The sequence below is a fragment of the Natrix helvetica genome, assembly GCF_964273705.1.
Source record: "Natrix helvetica genome assembly, chromosome: 1".
NCBI lineage: Eukaryota > Metazoa > Chordata > Lepidosauria > Squamata > Natricidae > Natrix > Natrix helvetica.
In genome coordinates this window covers 31,837,102-31,855,845 of record NC_138548.1, presented here as the reverse complement: position 1 = coordinate 31,855,845, position 18,744 = coordinate 31,837,102, and the positions used below count along the sequence as shown (strand labels likewise).

The following is an 18,744-nucleotide window of genomic DNA, read 5'->3' as shown; positions in this document are numbered from 1 at the left end:
TCTCATTAATGTGATATCTCATTCCTCTCCCTTGCTACCACTGTTTTGTACAAAATTTAAAATAAACTTTAAAAGATTTTCCTTGTTTCAAATACCATATTTTCAGAGTATAAGATGCACTCCCCACTCCCCTAAAAGAGGCTGATAATTTGGGTGCATCTTATATCCAAATGTAGCTTTTTCGAAGCTTTTTTTCAGCCCCAATGAGGCGCTACTGAGTGAAGCATCATCTGTGCTTCCCCTGCTTTCTCATTGCTTCTCTTTCCGATGATCAGCTGTGCTTTAGAAGCTTTTTAAATTCCAACCAGGGGATAAAAAGCATTCGTGCATGCTCAAAACCAGCAAACATATGTGCTGAAGCTGACCAGACTAAGAATCCTAGCCAGATGAATACCTGATAGGCAGAATTCCCCCCCACCGTTTTTCTCCCCCAAAACTAAGGTGCATCTTATACTCCGGTGCATCTTATTCTCCAAAAAATACAGTATTTATTTCAAATATAATAGAAAGGTTCCTTGCACTTTGAGTGAGTTTGAGAGAAGTTGGCTTCCTTGAGTGGTTTCATTTATGTTTCATCAAGCATAACCATTTCCTTGAGCCATGCTTTACCTTCAACTTTTGGTTTAACTTCAGCAACTCTCTCAGCAAACTTCTTCTTAAAATATAAGGACTGAAGCCTTTGCTGGTAATGATTTATCCTGCAAGAAAAAGGAGTAAAACAGTATAAGAGCCACATTTCTCAAGGTTAGTAAAAGTTGGAAGAAAAATGACACGTTTCAGGTTAAACTACACAGTTGCCTTCTGGAAAGTCAGAGCAATCATCTGCAAAGATTACTATCAAATACTTATTCCGTGACTTTCAAGCTCCATAAAATCTGATGTCCTTCAATTCAACTTACAGTTCCTAAAATAACATGATCAAAGCTTGGAATGTTACTTGAAGCCATCAGATTACAGAAGGTGGTCCTGTATTCTGCATTCCCACTGCATACAGCAAAAGTGGCTTACAAATCAACATGATTCAATAAGAAAACACACTGAAGTTAAATGGAAATGGAAACAATAGAAGATCTTTAGCCTGTAAGCTCTTTAAAGACCTCTATCTCCTCCCCAAGCGTCCCGCGGCCCTTTTCTCAAATCCTTAATACAACTGAGACATGCCTTTCCACAGTGTTCGTTTTCTGTATCTATCTCTTTCCTCCTCCACAGCAATAATTACATTAGCCAAATCAATCTAGAATACCAATTTCAGCAGTATGAAAAGCCCAGGTTGTAATTTTATACTTCAGATTTTTCTTCAATAGTCTACATCAGGCCTGTCAAACTGGCGGCCCGCGGGCCGTATGTGTCACACGTGGGTCGTGCCCATTCCAGCTCCGCAAAGGCAAAAAATGTTACTTCTCATCACGATACGCCACATGATGCAATTAAGTTTGACACTTGTGGTCTACATGGCTCAGAAAACAACCCTCCTTTCTACACATCCCCCTAGTTATTGAGTCCCTGTTTTTGGTGTAGAGAGCAACAATAGAAGAGAAGCAGCTGGCAGAATCACCTGCTCATTTCAAAGAGAAATCTGTCAGCTTTGGCCATCCGATCCAACTCATGCTTGTGTTCTTCCAGAAGATCAATGTCAGCTTTTTCAGGAACAAATTTTAAAAGCTAAAAAAGAAAAAAAAATAGGTATTTTAGATGAACAATCTTCTCTCGGGAATTCAGCTTCTTACAGCAGAAGAAAAAGAACAGCTGTGTAGGCTTCAAGATTTTCTACTGAGGAGGTGGGTAAGAAATAATTTTTTAGTGAAGAATCTCAATGGTGGCCTGGGAAGACAGATGGATAAGTTTGCAATGTATGGGGTTCTTAAGATACCTGTTCTATTTTTAAGACTAACCAAGGAGAGCAATATGTGTATGTGTGTTAGAGGTGGGTTGCTGCTGGTTCGGCTGAACCGGTAGTGGAATTGAGGCCTGGGTTGAAGAACTAGCAGCGACCTAGGCCTGCCATACCCCCGAACCGGTTCCTTCACTGCTGCTTGGCCGCCGCCATTTTGGGTTTTATTGACTGCGCATGTGCAGTTCACTGTAAATTGTTTTGCGCATGTGCGCAGAATTTACATTGAACTGCACATGCGCATGGGTTGCAAACAGGCAGTAACGCTGGCAGAAACCCACCCCTGATGTGCATCTATATCTATTTATATAAATTTATATAAATTTCTTAACTGCCCATCTCCTCGCAGACAGTCTCTAGGCGGTATTATTACCAACAGTACATGTAGCTCTTGACTCATGACCACAACTGAGCCCAGAATTTTGGACGTAAGTCATTGCAGTCATTAAGCAGGTCATGTGACCTGACTCAATTTTACAATCCTCATGAAGTGAGTCACCATGGTTGTTAAGTGAATCACATGCTCCTTAAGAAAATCTGGCACATCCAAGGGGCATATTTTGCCATTTTCTGCTGCTGCAATCACCATGGTATGCTGTGACCAGTTTTAAATGTGAGCCACTAGCCAATCAACCAAAATGTGATCAAGTGAGGATTACGTGAATTTCGAGGAGCCGTGGTGGCGTAGTGGTTAGAATGAAGTATTGCAGGCTAATCCTGCTGACTCCTGATTGCCAGCAGTTTGAATCTCACTAGCTCAAGGTTGACTCAACCTTTCATCCTTCTGAGGTTGGTAAAATGAGGAGCCAGATTGTTGGAGGCAATATGCCGACTCTGTAAGCTGCTTAGAGAGCGCTGTAAAGCACTGTGAAGTCTAGTGATATTGCTATTGAGTATGAATGATGGCGTAGGATTCCATCATGAAGAGCCCCATTGCTGTTTCCATGGTACAAGTAATATTCTTACATGCCACCTGCCTCCCTACCGGCCAGCTAATGGCTAATCAGGCAAGCAATCGGATTCAGTGATTAGGGTTCACTTGAGCTCCATAGCCTACACCGAAAGGCTGAGTAGACTGTGGACTGCATGAGTCAAGAGGTAACTCCCATTTAAAGGATGAGAGTTACACTTGGCCTTGAATTATTTTTTTTAATCCGTCTATCTAATTTATGTAGCCACCCATCTCACAAAAGCAACTGATTCAGGACAGTATACAACAAAACTGGAAGGATGTTTTGAAGAGTATGTTGATGCAGATCAAGTTCCCATCTCCTTTTTTTTCAAATTAAAAAGAATTAATTGTTTCCCTAAAATATTTTTCTTCTCATAAAGAAAGGCAGTGAAACCTCTGTACAGAATGAACTGGTTTCATTCCAGGTGGATCAGATTAGTCACCTGCTTTGGTGTGGTGATCTTTCTCCACCCAATTTGACTCCTCAGCTGGGCTAGAATTTATCAGTTGCATCTCTGCCTATAGCAGTCTATGAATAGTGTGTGTTGTGTGTGTGTGTGTGTGGGTGGCAAGGAGGATCATTCACTGATACAATCGAAGTAGACTTCTTTCCTACATTTTCTAATTTTTCTTCAAAAGACATGCTCCTTGAAAGCTGCTAAATAACACAACAAGTTTTGGGTGGAGCCGTCCCTTTCTCACATTTTCTACTTTATTAAGGCAACCGTTTCACATCTCCTAGTTCCTTTTTTAGCTCAGAGCTTACTTACTTTACTTTACTTTATTTGGACTTTTATACCGCCCCCTCTCCCCAAAGGGACTCGGGGCGGTGTACAGTCAGATAAAACACATAAATAAATAGAAAGTACAAACATAATTACATACTCAGTACCTAAAAGCTAAACTCTTTTACTTGCATGGATCAGGAGCGAACAAAACAAAAAAACGTTAACAGCCCTGGAACGGTGGGAGCAGAGATCCTACCTAGATGGTGAATTCTGAATTTACATTTTTAACATTTCTGTCAAGAACTGAACACCTTCTGTACTCACCTGTTCAAGCATATCCTTTGGCAGGTCCTCCTGTTCATCCATTGTTAAAATTGCACGTTTAATTTCATCATTTGATAGTTTAAGCCTGGAAAGGCAAGACGACAGAACGTTGTTACATAAGCACGGAGGTCCGCCTGCCTACCTCATTACTGTAAAATTTGCTAACTTTCTAAATGTTACCTTTATGCTGCTTTCAATTGGATTAATTTTCATTTTGGGGTTAGTTAATAAGAGCACGAACAAACCTAGTGATCTAAGTGTATGTGTGACAGAATGGAGAGGGGGAAATTGAGAGCCTGCCCTTGGCAGTGAAATGAATAATGAATTAGGGAAATGAATATTTTGCAAGAGGTTCTGTATTTCTCTCCAAGGAATGGACTCTGGAGCTTGCCTGCTCTATGGACTCGCAAAGAATCTTTGCTGTGTCAGCAGGACTGTCTTGGGGTTTTTATGTACGGGAGGGTGTTTGGTCCTCACACTCTAGGCCTGGAAAAACAAACCCACACAAACTCTGCATGAAGATGCCCCTAGAGACTATTTATAGGAGGGGATGGGGAGGGAGATAGGAAAAGCTCTTCTCTGACAATGCAGGGGGAAGGAGGCCAGCAAAAGCAGTAAGCCTGTCCAGAAAACCACAATAATTATCTTTGTTGGCAGCAGCTGCTAAGCACAGACTATCTGAGATGGAAGGTAGTTTACAGCATTGGCTGTCACAAGGATTTAAATGATGAAACTTGTTGACAGGGTGTGACAGCTTGCAAGAGATGTTGAATGGGTGTGCTGAGCTTTGATGAGACAGACAGCTAGCCTCATGAGGAGGGTTAAAACAGGAGGGAGCGTGCATAACTTTAACAGGCTCAGAAGACACTTTTGGGGTGGGAGGAAACTTTTGCAACCCAGAGAACAAGCCAGCGCAGAAAGACTTTTGACCGATATATAAAAGGAAAGTAATATTTTCCTAGGGTAGTAACTTATTAGGAAATCGGATAAATCAGTGTTGCAGAGCAATTTGAAAACAGTGATCAGCTGTTTAGGGCCTGGAAGGAATTCTATCTGGAAGAAAGGGAAGGCACCAGATGCTGACTAGTTATGCTTCAATATGAAAAGCACACGCCTGTGCCAGGAAAAAGGCTTAGGTGTAGCCAGTGGTGTGCTGATAAAAGGCATAACAACTCTCTCTGCTGTCTCTATTGCCACTGCTGCATTGCATGGATAGCTGCCAAACAGCTGAGAGGGGAGGGCTAGGTACCGTGTCTCAGCTGAGAATTTCAGAATATTTAACTATCAGCTCATGATTGCTGGCTCCAGTACATCCAATATGGGCATGGCAAATCTAAGTCCTCCCCTACCAACTCTGACTTTTCAATGCCCTTTTCGGTGGTAAAAATGTTGTCTTTATCTGTATGGAAAGCAGTACTCCCGTCACCCGAGAGAAGGTGGGGTGGGGGGGAGGGAAAGTGAATCCAGGAAGTTTCATATGTGTGTGAAGAACGTGGAAGTCATAAGATGCTCCGTTTCCGTGAGGAAACCAGAATGGTAAAATGGCTTGGAGAGAATTTCTAATCTTTGGGTGGGAGATGGCTTGAAAACTGACTGAAATGAAAGCCTAGGTAGCTTGAGCTTCCTCCGAGAAAACATCAGTGGAACAAAAAATATTGCCACTCTGAAATGGATTGATCTGAGATGCAAGGCCTGGAATCGAAGCTGCCCAGGTTCAGGAATGTTATTTTATCTTCTGGAATATTAGAAGCACACGAAACAAATGAACACTTGAAAACTGGATCTGGAAATTAAGGAAGATGCAATGAATTAAAGAGCATTGCTAAGCTTGTCCACCACCATTTCCATTAGAAGAATCGTGCTGGCTCAAACTAGCTTTATCTAGTCCAGCATCATGTTTCTCCCAGTGGCCAAAGAGATCCTTTGGGGGAAGTTTACAAACCAAGGTGATAGCACTCACAGGTGGTATTCAGAGGATGCTGCCAATGACCCTCAACAGGATTTATGAAGCCAGCGAAGGATGAGAGCTAACAAGAGCACATCTAACTCAGGTGCAAAGAACAATGCCTAGGTTTGTTCCATACAGTTTAAGAATCAACCCCAAAATGCAACACCATATATGGCCGTATTACATTCATAGGAAAGAGGTGGGGGTGGGGTGGGGTGGAAAACCAAAAATATTTCCTAGCTTGAGAAGAAATCTAACATGACCTCACTGTCCAACCATTTTTCCCAGGGCTAGAGATCAAGGCAGAAAGAGATAAAATATCTAGCAAGGCTGAACTTTTCGGAGATGCATGCCAACAATATCTGGTTTGCTTTATAAATGTATAGGATAAATAAAGAGCTGGCCTGATGATCATATGTAGAAATCTTTTCTTAATTCAATAGTGTAAAAAGAAAAACAGTGTGTTTCAACCAGTGGTGGGTTTCAGATCCTGTTCCAACCGGTACAGTTGGAACTGGCCCGGCGGCATCCTCATGGATGCGCGCAGCATGCGCACGCATCTTAGCGCCTGTACGTGCCATGTGCGTGCACGGGAGCGTGGAAGCCTTAAAAGACAAGTAAGGAGCTCAGGTGGGCGGGTGGTCCCTCCGGAGCACTGTACCGGAACGGTATCCGGTGCTCCGGGCAGGCTCTGGTACACCCATACCAGGGTGTACCGCCTGCAACCCACCACTGGTTTCAACTGTAATTCTCTAGATATTTGACATGGTCCTCCCAGATGAAAATATGTAGAATTGGCTTATTTACAATATATGAATCTCAAACTCAAATTTATCCTCACAGCCTGTCAGGTAGGCTAGCCTGGAAGAAACACAATGGCATGAGTGTCTTTTCCCCTCTTCACACCATTGCAAATAATTCCTGATCTCCTCTGCCACATTTGAAAGCAGTATAGTGTATGCAAGTCAACACATTTTTAACAGGCAGATGGGGAGAAAATTTATGCACAGTGATGGTGGCTGGAATAGTGCATTCCCATTAAGCTCTAATCAGGCTGTCTTCAATCTTGGGTGCTGCACTGTTCTGGATTGTGCATTAAATCAATTCTGGGTGCAAGGATGGCCGTCACCACTTAAAGTAATTAAAAGGTTTAAACACTCATGATACTGAGAATACAATTAGGCACCTTCGCATGTGAACAGCTGGAAGATTACTGGGTAAGGTGAAAGACAAAACATTTACACAGTGGTCATTCAAACATACATTGTTGCCGCCCTTTCTGCAATTCAGAAGCGTGATTTTTGAATTGGGTAACCCCATATATAGAATTATAATTAAAGCCTAAAGATCTGTGCAGCAGCCCAAATTTGGTTTGCATATTACCGTATTTATCGGCGTATAACAAGCACTTTCCCCCCCGAAAAATAGGGGGCAAATGATGTATGCGTGTTATACGCCGATATACGCCAGGCGATATACGCCAGGTGCACAGAAAAGGATCACGGAGCGCTTCGCCCCAAAAGCAGCTGCTTTTCTGTGCGCCTGGCGTTTAAAACATCCGGCTATCTATCTAAACGCCAGGCGCACAGAAAAGGATCGCGGAGCGCTTCGCCCCAACAGCAGCCGTTTAGATAGATAGCCGGATGTTTTAAACGCCAGGCGCACAGAAAAGCAGCTGCTGTTGGGGCGAAGCGCTCCGCGATCCTTTTCTGTGCGCCTGGCGTTTAGATAGATAGCCGGATGTTTTAAACGCCAGGTGCACAGAAAAGGATCGCGGAGCGCTTCGCCCCAAAAGCAGCTGCTTTTCTGTGCGCCTGGCGTTTTAAACATCCGGCTATCTATCTAAACACCAGGCGCACAGAAAAGGATCACGGAGCGCTACTCAGCGGGGTGTGGGCGAGAGGAGGAGAGAATGGATGAGCCGTCTCTCCTCTCCCAGACACCCGACTAAAACACTTTCTTTCGCCCGCGGAAGAGCTCGGGCGGGCGAAAGGAAGCGCTTTAGACAGTGGGGTGTGGGTGAGAGGAGGAGAGAATGGATGAGCCGTCTCTCCTCTCCCCGGACTCCCGACTAAAAGTTAATAAAAAAAAGGAAGGAGGGAAGGATGGAACTGGAAGGGAGGCAGGGAAGGAGGGAGGGAGAAAGGAAGGATAGGAGGATAGGGAAAGAGGAAAGAAGGCAGGCAGGCAGAAGGGAGGGAGGTGCAAGGAAGGAAGGAAGCATAGATAAGCAGTAGGGAAAGAAGGCAGGCAGGCAGGAGGAAAGAGGAAGGAGGGAACTGGAAGGGAGGCAGGAAGGAAGGGAAGGAGGAAGGGAGGGTGGAAGATAGTAGCAGTGAAAGCAGCAGTGTTCATAGTTGCTTTTACTGTCCTTTTACATTATTTACCTTATAAGTGGTAATAATATTAATAAAAAAAAGTTCTGAGCTACCCTTATTTTGCTTCAAAGTTCTTTATTTGAAATTTAAATTTTTTTCCTGAAATTTCCCTCTTAAAATGAAGGTGCGTGTTATACACCTGTGCGTGTTATACGCCGATAAATACGGTACATCTCTACATTTTTTAATGCTAAAAAAACCCCTGACTTTGCAGTTGTACAGACTCTCCTCAATGCGTGCTATTTTTTCTACACACAATACTTATAGTCCTTGAGTTACAACTGTTCTTTTAATGATGGTTTAAAGTTATAACACTCCCCCTCAAATAGTTATGACACAATCCCAGAGTTATGAACGTTGCAGCACCATGACATTTGTTCACCCTTACGACCAATCGCAGAGACACTGCAAAATTCCCCCTGCCTATTCACGCCTCCCCCCACCCACCCCAGCCCCGGGACCTAACAGGCACTGGCCCTTCTATGCTAGCTCATCGGCTCCTCCCCATCCCATTACCAATGGCTCATTTACCTTTTGAAGATCTGCAGAATCAGGGCCATGTGGCAGAAAAGCAGCTTCTTACACACTCTTTTGTCCCCTTTGCAAGAGGCTTTTGGCACAGACAATAGTGGCCTGCAGGGGCATGAGATTCTGCTCCCAAAGGCTTCTGCTCTCCATGCCAAAAGATTTTGCAAAGGGGATGGAGGCATGAAGGAGTGCAAGATCAGGCTCCTTCAGACTCATTGAGGCTGTTCCACACTCCAAAGGTGGATTGGGTGTCTTGTGGAGGCAGCCTCACTGAGTCAACCAAGCTGAGCAAGGCACGCTTGTCCTGCTCTGCCTATGTTCTCACTGCTTCCCTTTTGGAGCACCGGGAGCAGGCAAGGAAACCATGGTAGAGAGGCTGGAGAAGAGACAGCTCGCTTGATCATGGAGATCTTTGAAAGGTTAGTGAGCCTCCACAGGCCCAGAGCCCGTGCAGAGCCAGAGGGGCAGGATGGAGGTGGAAGCATGAGATATCTCAGTGGGTCAGGGGAGACCTTGGGTGGCCAGAAGCAGGTGGCCTATTGCAGCACTAGGCCTCCCATGGTCTTCTCAAACCTGAGATGCCTCATGTGCACTTAACGACTTGCGTATTCGATTAGCAAATGCATTGGGTAAAGCAGGAGTTATTCATTTAGCGTGATCCAGTTAAGGAATCCTCCGGTGATGAATGTAACTCGCAGGCTCTATTACATTCGTAACTCGAGGATTAGCCGCACAATCTTTTTAGGGACAAAAGCTGTCCCACAATACAATTTTTGGAGCCACTTTTTGAGCAGACTGCAATGAATGCCAGAGGACATCCCTTCTTGCAGCCACAATGGAGTTCCTTTTTGGGTTGACTCCACTTTAGACTCTCTAGTAATTCATTGCTTTTCACTTCTTATTTGTGGTCACTGGGAGTTGCAACCTCCATGAAGCTATCTAATCTTGCTACAGGCAAATGTATAAGGTATAGAACACTGTTTGTCTCTGTAAAAGAAAATGAACCCAAAAGAGACTTTCAATCTGTCAGAGGATGTCTCCCATAGAAAGGCTCAGGAGAATTTCTTCTTACATGAGAAGGGCAATGCATTTAGTGATACCTTGAGAGCAGAATATTGCAGTTCTGAGCCCTCCGACCATCTATTACTGAAAGCTCCTTGACTTTATGCCTGGAACTCAGTGTCTCATCAATGGAGTCTTCTTTCTACAAAAGGCATGGAAAGAATCCATTAGCAAGTAGATGTGCACTGATAATTTAGAAGTTCTGGCACATGCTCAAACATCATACAAGAAGCTTTACTAAGACCATCGATTAAACTGTAACTGAAACACAATAACTATTTCATAAATTGGAAGGCTATCCAGAAGGAAAAAAATAGGCTATTGGTTACAAATGGATAAATATTTATCCAGCTACAAAGATTTAAGAATCCACAAACAAAAGAAAGTGAGGAGCACAGATAGTCCGTTCTTGGATATGTTGTGACATTTTGTTTAGAGTTGGTTGCTATCAGCTGGGATATTGCACAGGAAACTTTTCATGATGCTTTAAATGGAAGGACCCTTGTTCAATGGTATAATACCTTCTCATATGCAAAAGATACCAAGTTTAGTCTCTAAGATTTCCATTTGATGTGTGTAACAATCTGAGATGTGTAATAGCCTGGGTGTGATAGACTTTAGCTTGTCAAGGCAGATGTTACTGGGATGAACAAAAGGTTATTCCAATTCCAGATATTTCAAAATGGAACAAAGAGGTGGAAAGTTATCTGCCAAATCAGATTTTTGATTCATCCATTCTTCTATCACCCTTTCTGACTGGCAGAAACTCTCCAAAATTTTCAACTAGAATTTTTCCAAGTTTGATATCTTGATCCTGAGCCTGAGACTCTCTGGGTGCAAAGCAGATGCTCTATGGATCTGTTCTTCAACAATTGTAACTTAAGAAAAGGTGGTAGGATCGTGATTCAGTTACACGAGGGGTAACATTGGGTAAGTACAAATCCAAGAATGGACAAGCATAAATGGATTCATTGGGACAGCAGTCTTTTCCAATCTCTTGCCCCGTCAAACACAGCCAGACTGCCATTCAAGTCATTGATAACAGATGAAGTCAAATGTATCTGAGGATTCTGGAGAAAAGCTGGTTCAAAATAACTAAACAATTACTTGATTGCAGCCACAGAAGGAATTTGAGATATTCATCCAAATCTTTTTGAAAATCTGAGATAACGCAGCCCAAATTTCAAGTTGGTTCAGTCCACATATATGCATACATACACTCATATATATGTTTGTACTTTCTTTGTGGCAACACAGAGGTTGTCTGTCTTCCAGGATTTTTCTTCTACAGTCTAGCCCAGTGTTTTTCAAACCTAGCAACTTTAAGATGTATGGATTTCAATTCCTAGAATTCCCCAATCGGAACTGTGGGAGTTGAAGTCCACACAACTTAAAGTTGCAAAATTTGAAAAACACTGAGTTAACCTACTTGCATAGTTCTAGAATTTCCTAGAGACATCTCTCCATGAACTAGCCACTGTAGACCCTGCTTAGCTCAAAAGGGTCAGACAGATGGTGCCATCTGCCGAGAAACACACACACACACACACACACGCACACACACATGCACACAGACAGAAATATGTATGTACAAAGCACTCTTTGATAGAGCCAGGTACTTCAAGATAATTACCTTATATCCATTAATTCTATACCCGGGATGGTGAACCTATGGCACGCGTGCCACAGGTGGCAAGCGGAGCCATTTGTCAGGGCACGCAAGGCATTGTCCTATTAGCTGGCCAGTGCGCATATGTGCGCTGGCCAGCTGAGTTCAGCCTTTTTTAAAGCCATTTTTCTCTCCAGGCTCCAGAGGCTTTATAGGAGCCTGGGGAGGGCGAAACGAGCCCCCCGCCCCCTTGGAAGCTCTCCCGAGGGGCGGGGGATGCTGTTTTCGCCCTCCCCAGGCTCCTATAAAGCCTCTGGAGCCTGGAGAGAAAAATGGCTTTAAAAAAGGCTGAACTCAGCTGGCCAGCGCGCATATGTGCACTGGCCAGCTAATAGGACAATGCCTTGCGTGCCCTGACAAATGGCTCCGCTTGCCACCTGTGGCACACGTGCCATAGGTTCACCATCCCAGGTATAGAACTAATGGACTGGGGAGGGTGAAAAAAGCATGGAAAAATTGGGGGGTTGCACCTCTCATGCGCGCATGCGCACTGGGGGGTTTTGTGCATTGCATTATGGGTGTGGCACGCCCGCACACAACCCCCCTGTGCTCCTCCCCCTTATGGCATGCGAGCCAAAAAAGTTTTGCCATCACTTATCTATACCTTAATATTCACCAGGTCTTTCAATATTAAAGAAATTAGTTCCATTTCCCACTGACCACCCCAACCCTTCCTGAATGAACTGTCTAATAAAGCACTGGTCAATTGGAAAAGCAAATAAACCGTTTGCAAAAAAAAAAAAGATGAGAGTAAGTAAAGAATAAGTCAAAGTCACCCAAGAACATTAGACTGATTCTAAACTGTCACAGTATTGTAAGATACATAAAATTCCTGTACTTTTATATCTCTGCTATAAATGATTTTATTTTTTTCTATATACATAAGGCTACATTAGCCCTGTCCCTAAGTCTAAACCACTAAATGATTTGTGAAATAATTCTGAACAGTAAAATAAATCCCACTAAATTCAGACCTCGTAAGCTTTTTAAAAACAACAAAAACGCATTTAATTATTCAGCTGACCATATCAGCACAGACCACTTTGTTCTCCAGATGAAGGTTTGGGCAGAAGCAAACTTACCTGTCTTGAGTTATTGTTCACAAAGAAGTCCTATAGCCAGAGCAGAAGCATGGGGAGAGGCAGGAAAAAAGTGTGCAGTTCAGTGGACACAGCAAAAAAAAAAAAAAAAAAGAACAACCACAAAACAAAAACAGAGAAAAGAGTCAAAGTACAGTTGGGAAGGATATATGTTGTGCAGTTTGCAAACAGGAAACTAAACAATCTCCACAGCATTTCGGCTATATCAACTATGACCATTATAATGCAATCCAAGAAGCACATACAACAGAGGTTAGTGTAGGAATACAACAAAAGAGAGTCAGAGGCAAGCAACCGGCATTAGTTTAGGTGCGGTTTCATTCATCGGTCGTGCACATTTCAGTTGAAGAGGACATCAGGATGGCAACCACACTAATGAGGGATTCAGCAAGTGTTGTCTCCCGTAGGCCAATTCACACAATGCTGTTTTGAAGCCAACATTTCAGAATCTTAACAAGTTTTGGCCCGATACAGGTTTTCAAGCTACACAAGAGGCTGCTGCCCTTTCCCTTCCCATATATGAATGCTTGTATATGAGCATCTCAGCAATAGCATTAATAGAGTGGAGAACAACAACGAAGAATCAGCAGGACTGCAATTTGGCTACAAAAAAACTATCCGCTAGCTCAGTGCAATCTTGGATGAAAACAAGTGCTTTTGAAATGGAGGCATTGCAAGCCACCGAGAATGACGTTGGACGGTGAGATGGACGGCATACACATTTAATAAGTAACAAAACTAAAACAAAAACAAACAACACCCCTCCCCTTGCCTGGAATGATCAATACTGGCAATTTCTATAATAGTGACTATGCTAGGTTTCCTATGCATTACAGAAGTCACTGGAATGAAATCAGAACCATCAATTAACCAGGGCCTTTGACTATAGGAGGCTTAGTGAGGACTAAAGCAGATAAAGATTGCAAAAGTTGCAGAGTGAGCACCGAATATTATTAACAAGCCCATTTTTCCAAACATGGTTGATAAAGACTGAATTGAATCCATGCACAATACTACTGATAACGACAACTTTGCCAAATAACTCTTGTGGTTGACACATTTCTAAAAGCAAAGTGTTGGATATCCAACAACTGAAAAGGGAACAGGATGCTTGAAAGCATTTTGAATATCTAAATATTAATATTTTAATGATGTGTGCAAACGATGTTTAATGTTCCTTTTCTCACTAGGCACCTGGAGAGATAGAGCAGATATGCTTTCTGGTTAGAACCAGGGCTGGCAAACAATCAAATTTTATGGCCTTGTTTTCTGCATTCTCCACACAATACTTTTTAATTCTAATTCTAGCAGACTGGATAATGTGACCCAACCTCTCTAGGCTGCATTACTGCCCTAACTGTATAATCGATCACTGCAGTTAGTAATATGGTGTCTGTGGATGAATATGTGCTTGGCAGGCCCTGAACACAATGTATAATTGAATCAGGAGATCTCATTGTTTGGTCCAGGCATCCATTACATGTAAGCATGTTTATTACTTTTGGTGAGCAGATGATGATAGCTGGGGTACAAGTGGATATATATTTGTGTCCCTGGGGAAATGAGAAGGGGTGGGTTTGTATATGTAGTGTATACATTTATCTAATTATATAGGGATGATGTACATCCATCCTATTTGAAGAGGATCTTGACATCTAATTGAGGGGATGTCAAGACTTGCGCGTGAATTGGATTGAAGTGAGGGAGAGATGCGTATAGTTAGCCTCACTCTCTCTCTCCAGATTCCATCTTGCTCCAATAGCAGGACAAGAGTCAAGACAGTTGGAGATGGGCTGGGCGCAGTGGCTGACCAGGGCGTCTTTCGCATCTTGCCATGCTCTTAGCGTACCACATCGCTTGCAGAGACCGCTTTTATGACCATTGTCCTATTCTAGTAGGTTTCATCCACTCAATCCGCCGGAATCTGTCTTCACATGCTCGGGATAGACAAGTCCCTATCTCACCGCAGGTCAATGACCCAATGGCTACTCTTAACCTGGTTTGGCCAGTCTGTCGAAACTGTTGCCCAGGGTGTGGCTGCTACGCATGCTACAGCTACTAGGAGCCACAGGTGAGAGCTGAGTGACAGGTGGGGACCAAAGATGGACGAGCTGCCCCAAAATGAACTGCCCTACACCATGCTTTTGCTTTTTAACAATCTTAAAACAAAAATTCATCCTTTCTCCTACTTGATGAAATACATATTTTAGTCTTTTTGCCAAAGCTGTGTTAAATACACACCCTGGAACAATAAAGTGTGAATTTGACATGAATATGCAGCGAGTACTATAGTATTCACTGGCTAAATTCACATAGTGATAAGGCACAATGTAATGTGTCTGCATTTGATTTAGCATCTTGAATAAACCCAAATGAGTGGGTTACAAACTATGATTTATAGTTTAGTTGCTGTAGCAACCCAGCCAATTAAAGTTAATCATAGAATATAGAATAACAGACATGGAAGAGACTTTGGAGATTTACTAGTCCAAACCTCTGATTAAGCAGCAAACTCTATAGCTGTGATGGCGAACCTATGGCATGCGTGCCAAAGTTGGCACACAGAGCCCTCTCTGTGGGCACATGTGTTGTCGGCAGCTGCTCCTCTGGTTTCCTATGTTGCATGCGTGCTGGCCAGCTGCTCTTCATGCATGCTGGAGTGCTGGAAACCCAAAGATCAGCTGACTGGTGGGCATGCTGGTCTTTGGGTTTCCGGTGATCCGGCGAAAAAATTGAAGTGGACCTTTTCTTCATCCCTTTATGAAAAAACAGCTTTTATTTATACATCCAAGCATAATGCAGTGCTGTTATCACAGCTTTCTTTCCTTTTTAATGAAAGGTTTAACACAAAATGCCTAAGCTGTTTTAAAGCTTTAAATGTGCTGATATGAAACCTATTTGCAGGGAAAACAAAACACAGAGTTCCTCACACCAAGATATGCCCAATAGAATAAGGTTATAAAATACAAAGAAAAAGGACGCACATTCATAATGAGAATATTGCATGACATAATTTGATATAGATTTTATTTTTCCCTGAACATTTGAAACTATGATCTATACTAGACTTTTTCAGCAAGGCACTTGGTTAAGTGTTTGAATGACAACTTCCAGAATCTGCAGTAAACATGGTTTTATAATCCTAACATTGTAAATGGTAGAGTTACTAATGCCCTGGAATTGAGCTTGACTCCTAGTGACTTTACCCATCAATTTCCTTGGCCATATTACAGAAATAATTCACCATTACCATCTTCTGGGAGTTTTTTGTGTTTATTTCCTAATCTAGTCCACAACCTTGAATTTCCAGGTGGTTCACTATCATAGTATTAGCCAATGCTTCTTTTCTTGAATCTCAGCCAAGGAAGTGTAGTTTCATTGAAATCCAAGGAAGAGTAGTTCAGACTATGTGGATACACACACTGCCAGGCCAGGCCCTTCTTACTGTAGATAGTATTGGGAATCAGTTAACCTCTGAAATCTTTCTTGGGACTTCTTTGGCAATTAAAAAGTGTACAAATATATCATGATCTCTTTTCTTTTGAGACTATGCTTCAACAGCATGTTGAAAAGCAAAATGAAAATAATGTGCAAAAGGGATGTTTTACTATGCAGATTTAATTAGATGTGATCGAAGAGAATACTTAATTATCACCATAATTGCACACAACTACCTTATACTACATGTTTGATAAAATTTGCTGCACTAGGTGCAAAACATATTAAACTATGCTTTAATACAAATTATTGAACTAAAATCTATCAGTCCAAATGGAGCCATTTTCAGCAATGGTGTTTAATTCTTTCCTAAATAAATTATACAAATAAATATTGAAAATTGTTTTAATTTGATTAGTTTCCTTTCCTCCACCTCTTGTGGAAAATGCACCAAATACCATTCTGCACAGAATGTTATTTTCAGCAATTTAAGGTAAATCTGATCTATTTCTAATTGAAAAAATATAAAAAATTGCAAAATTTACATACTGCAATACTTACTGTGCAGTTCTAAATTTTAATTAATTTACTATTATAAAATTGATTTTCTTCTGTTTAATTGTGTCCAGTTCTCAGAGACTGCCTGTACAAGTCCCCATAGTTTTCTTGGCAATGTTTTTCAGACATTGTTTGCCTTTGCCTCCTTCCTAGGGCTGAGAGAAAGTGACTGACCCAAGATCACCCAGCTGGCTTTGTGACCAAAATGGGACTAAAACTCAACATCTCCTGATTGGTTTCTAGCTCAAGGCCCTAACCACTACACCAAACTGGCTCTCATACTATGTTTATATACTGTATATGTGTAGAATTAAAGCAACCAAGTCAACAGCTGAAGTTTTTTTTTTAATTTATGCACTTATTTTATTTTAAAGGAAGCCCAAGCTGTTCTTTCTTTCCCCCATGTAGTTTGGAGACATGTTAGTAGACAATTGGCAGCACCAAGACTACTATCAATGTTTTTTTCCCACTTTTGCAAATAAGCATGCAAAAATTTGCTTCCCCAAAGTAAAACAATCCTTTTCCAAAATTCATGCCAATCTTTCCTGCACAAATATTTACAGATGACGAAAAAGTGTTTAGCGTACCTGAGTCTTGCTCAGAAAAAAAATGAAAACTATCCCAATCCAAACTAATTAACATAGTGTGTTCAATCTGCTAGATGTTGCTCCAAAAGTGTCATACACTATTATTTAACATTTACTTAAAAGATGCTTATATCATGCTTCAACAATTTTAGGGCTATTTGCAAAAGCTTGAAAAATATCTGATTAAACAACAATATCAAAATAAATCTAGCAAGGTCTAAGGTTGTTATTCAGCCGCCATCAAAACAACTATATAGAAATTCTGGCAATCCCCCAAACCTTGCAGAGCATGAGAACATAAGAAGTGCCTATTGAATCAGGCCAAAACAATTTAGTCTACCATTATGCATTTAGGAAAGACACTACATCGATTCCAAGAACAGAAGTCAACCCAGACCTCCAAAATTAACCTTTTAAAAACTCTGTTAATCATTGATAATCATCAAGTATGAGGACAGTACATTTTGGTTTAATGGTGAAAAACCTAGTGGCACACATCAGTTCTAGGGAAAATGGAGAAAGGAAAATTCCAATTCAACAACAGATATCTATTTTCATAATATTGTTTCACAGAAAAAACAGAAACTAAAGTGGGTTACAGTGATACCTTGGTACCCATCAGTAGTTTATTCTGGAACATGCAACAAATACTAATGTCAACCCTGAAGCTGACCTGACTGAGGCCATTTTGAGGCTTCAGTGTTGCCACACTGGAACTGAGGGATAGGGAGGGGGGAATAGAAATAGCTGGGGTTTATAGCCAAAACAAAATACTTTCTCCTGGGAACCAAGGACATTCTCACAGGTGGCCAGAGAGACGAGGAGTGAAGTTACCAGGCAGCCAGCCAGCACCTTGATTGGACCATGTGACTGATTGTTTCGGGAAGGGAGAAAACATTTACTTTTAATTAGGTGGAAGCCGCGGGAACATTCAGAGTTGGTTTTCACCAGCCTGTGTCAATATGATATGCCCAATAAAACTGTTTTGAAGACTTTACCTGCCTCGGAATTCTGTTTTCTATGAGTGTATTACTTGGAACCCTGACAACTAAAACCAACGAGTACCAAGAAAACCATGTGATTTACCATGTGACCCACTATTTCGGCCAGAAGAAATAGCGAGTGACAAGGCAGCTGACATCAGCAAGTTCTTCCTTGCACTTCAACTACCGGAAGAAAGAAGCATGCTGGGACAAGATTTCTGCTTCGAAACATGTCAAATACCAAATTTGACAAAAGCAGTTGAATGCTGAGGTATGACTGTACTGAAAATCTTGCTCCCTTCAATAGTGTGTGCCTTAGCTATTCCTCACCGAATGGATTGGACCTCTTCTGACAAATGACCCTGAATATCGTCTGCAAGTGAAGTTGGCTCATCTGCTTCTGAGTTTTTTTTACCGTTGTTAAGAAATAATATAGTTTGCTTTGGTAGAATACCTAGTCTTGTTGATGGAATAAAAAAGCCAAATATTTATCTAGCTCCAAGATTCTATTTACATTGTTATGCCAAAGCAAACATCAAACATTTTCACTAAAGGCAAGAGAAAAAAAAGTTTGTCTTCTTATTGGACAGCCGTTCAC

The 18,744-nt window shown here is 41.8% G+C and overlaps 1 protein-coding gene across 6 annotated transcripts in view; it reads right to left on the bottom strand.

Annotated features, from left to right (window-relative positions):
* The window catches only part of DAAM1 (dishevelled associated activator of morphogenesis 1), a 183,922-nt gene that overhangs the window by 14,579 nt on the left and 150,599 nt on the right, over positions 1 to 18,744 (bottom strand). For 5 of the 6 annotated variants that reach the window (XR_014173944.1, XR_014173945.1, XR_014173946.1 and 2 more), the window contains exons 16-19: positions 9,850 to 9,953; positions 3,896 to 3,980; positions 1,556 to 1,662; positions 610 to 698 (exon numbers count right to left, since the gene is read on the bottom strand). Coding sequence is in view for 3 of the 6 variants with exons in the window: in XM_081936990.1 (XP_081793116.1) it covers positions 610 to 698; positions 1,556 to 1,662; positions 3,896 to 3,980; positions 9,850 to 9,953 (385 nt within the window). In the remaining 3 variants the exon portion in view is untranslated. Of the gene's footprint in view, positions 1 to 609; positions 699 to 1,555; positions 1,663 to 3,895; positions 3,981 to 9,849; positions 9,954 to 12,562; positions 12,593 to 18,744 lie in introns of all 6 variants that reach the window. The other variant, XM_081936992.1, reaches the window with a different exon arrangement.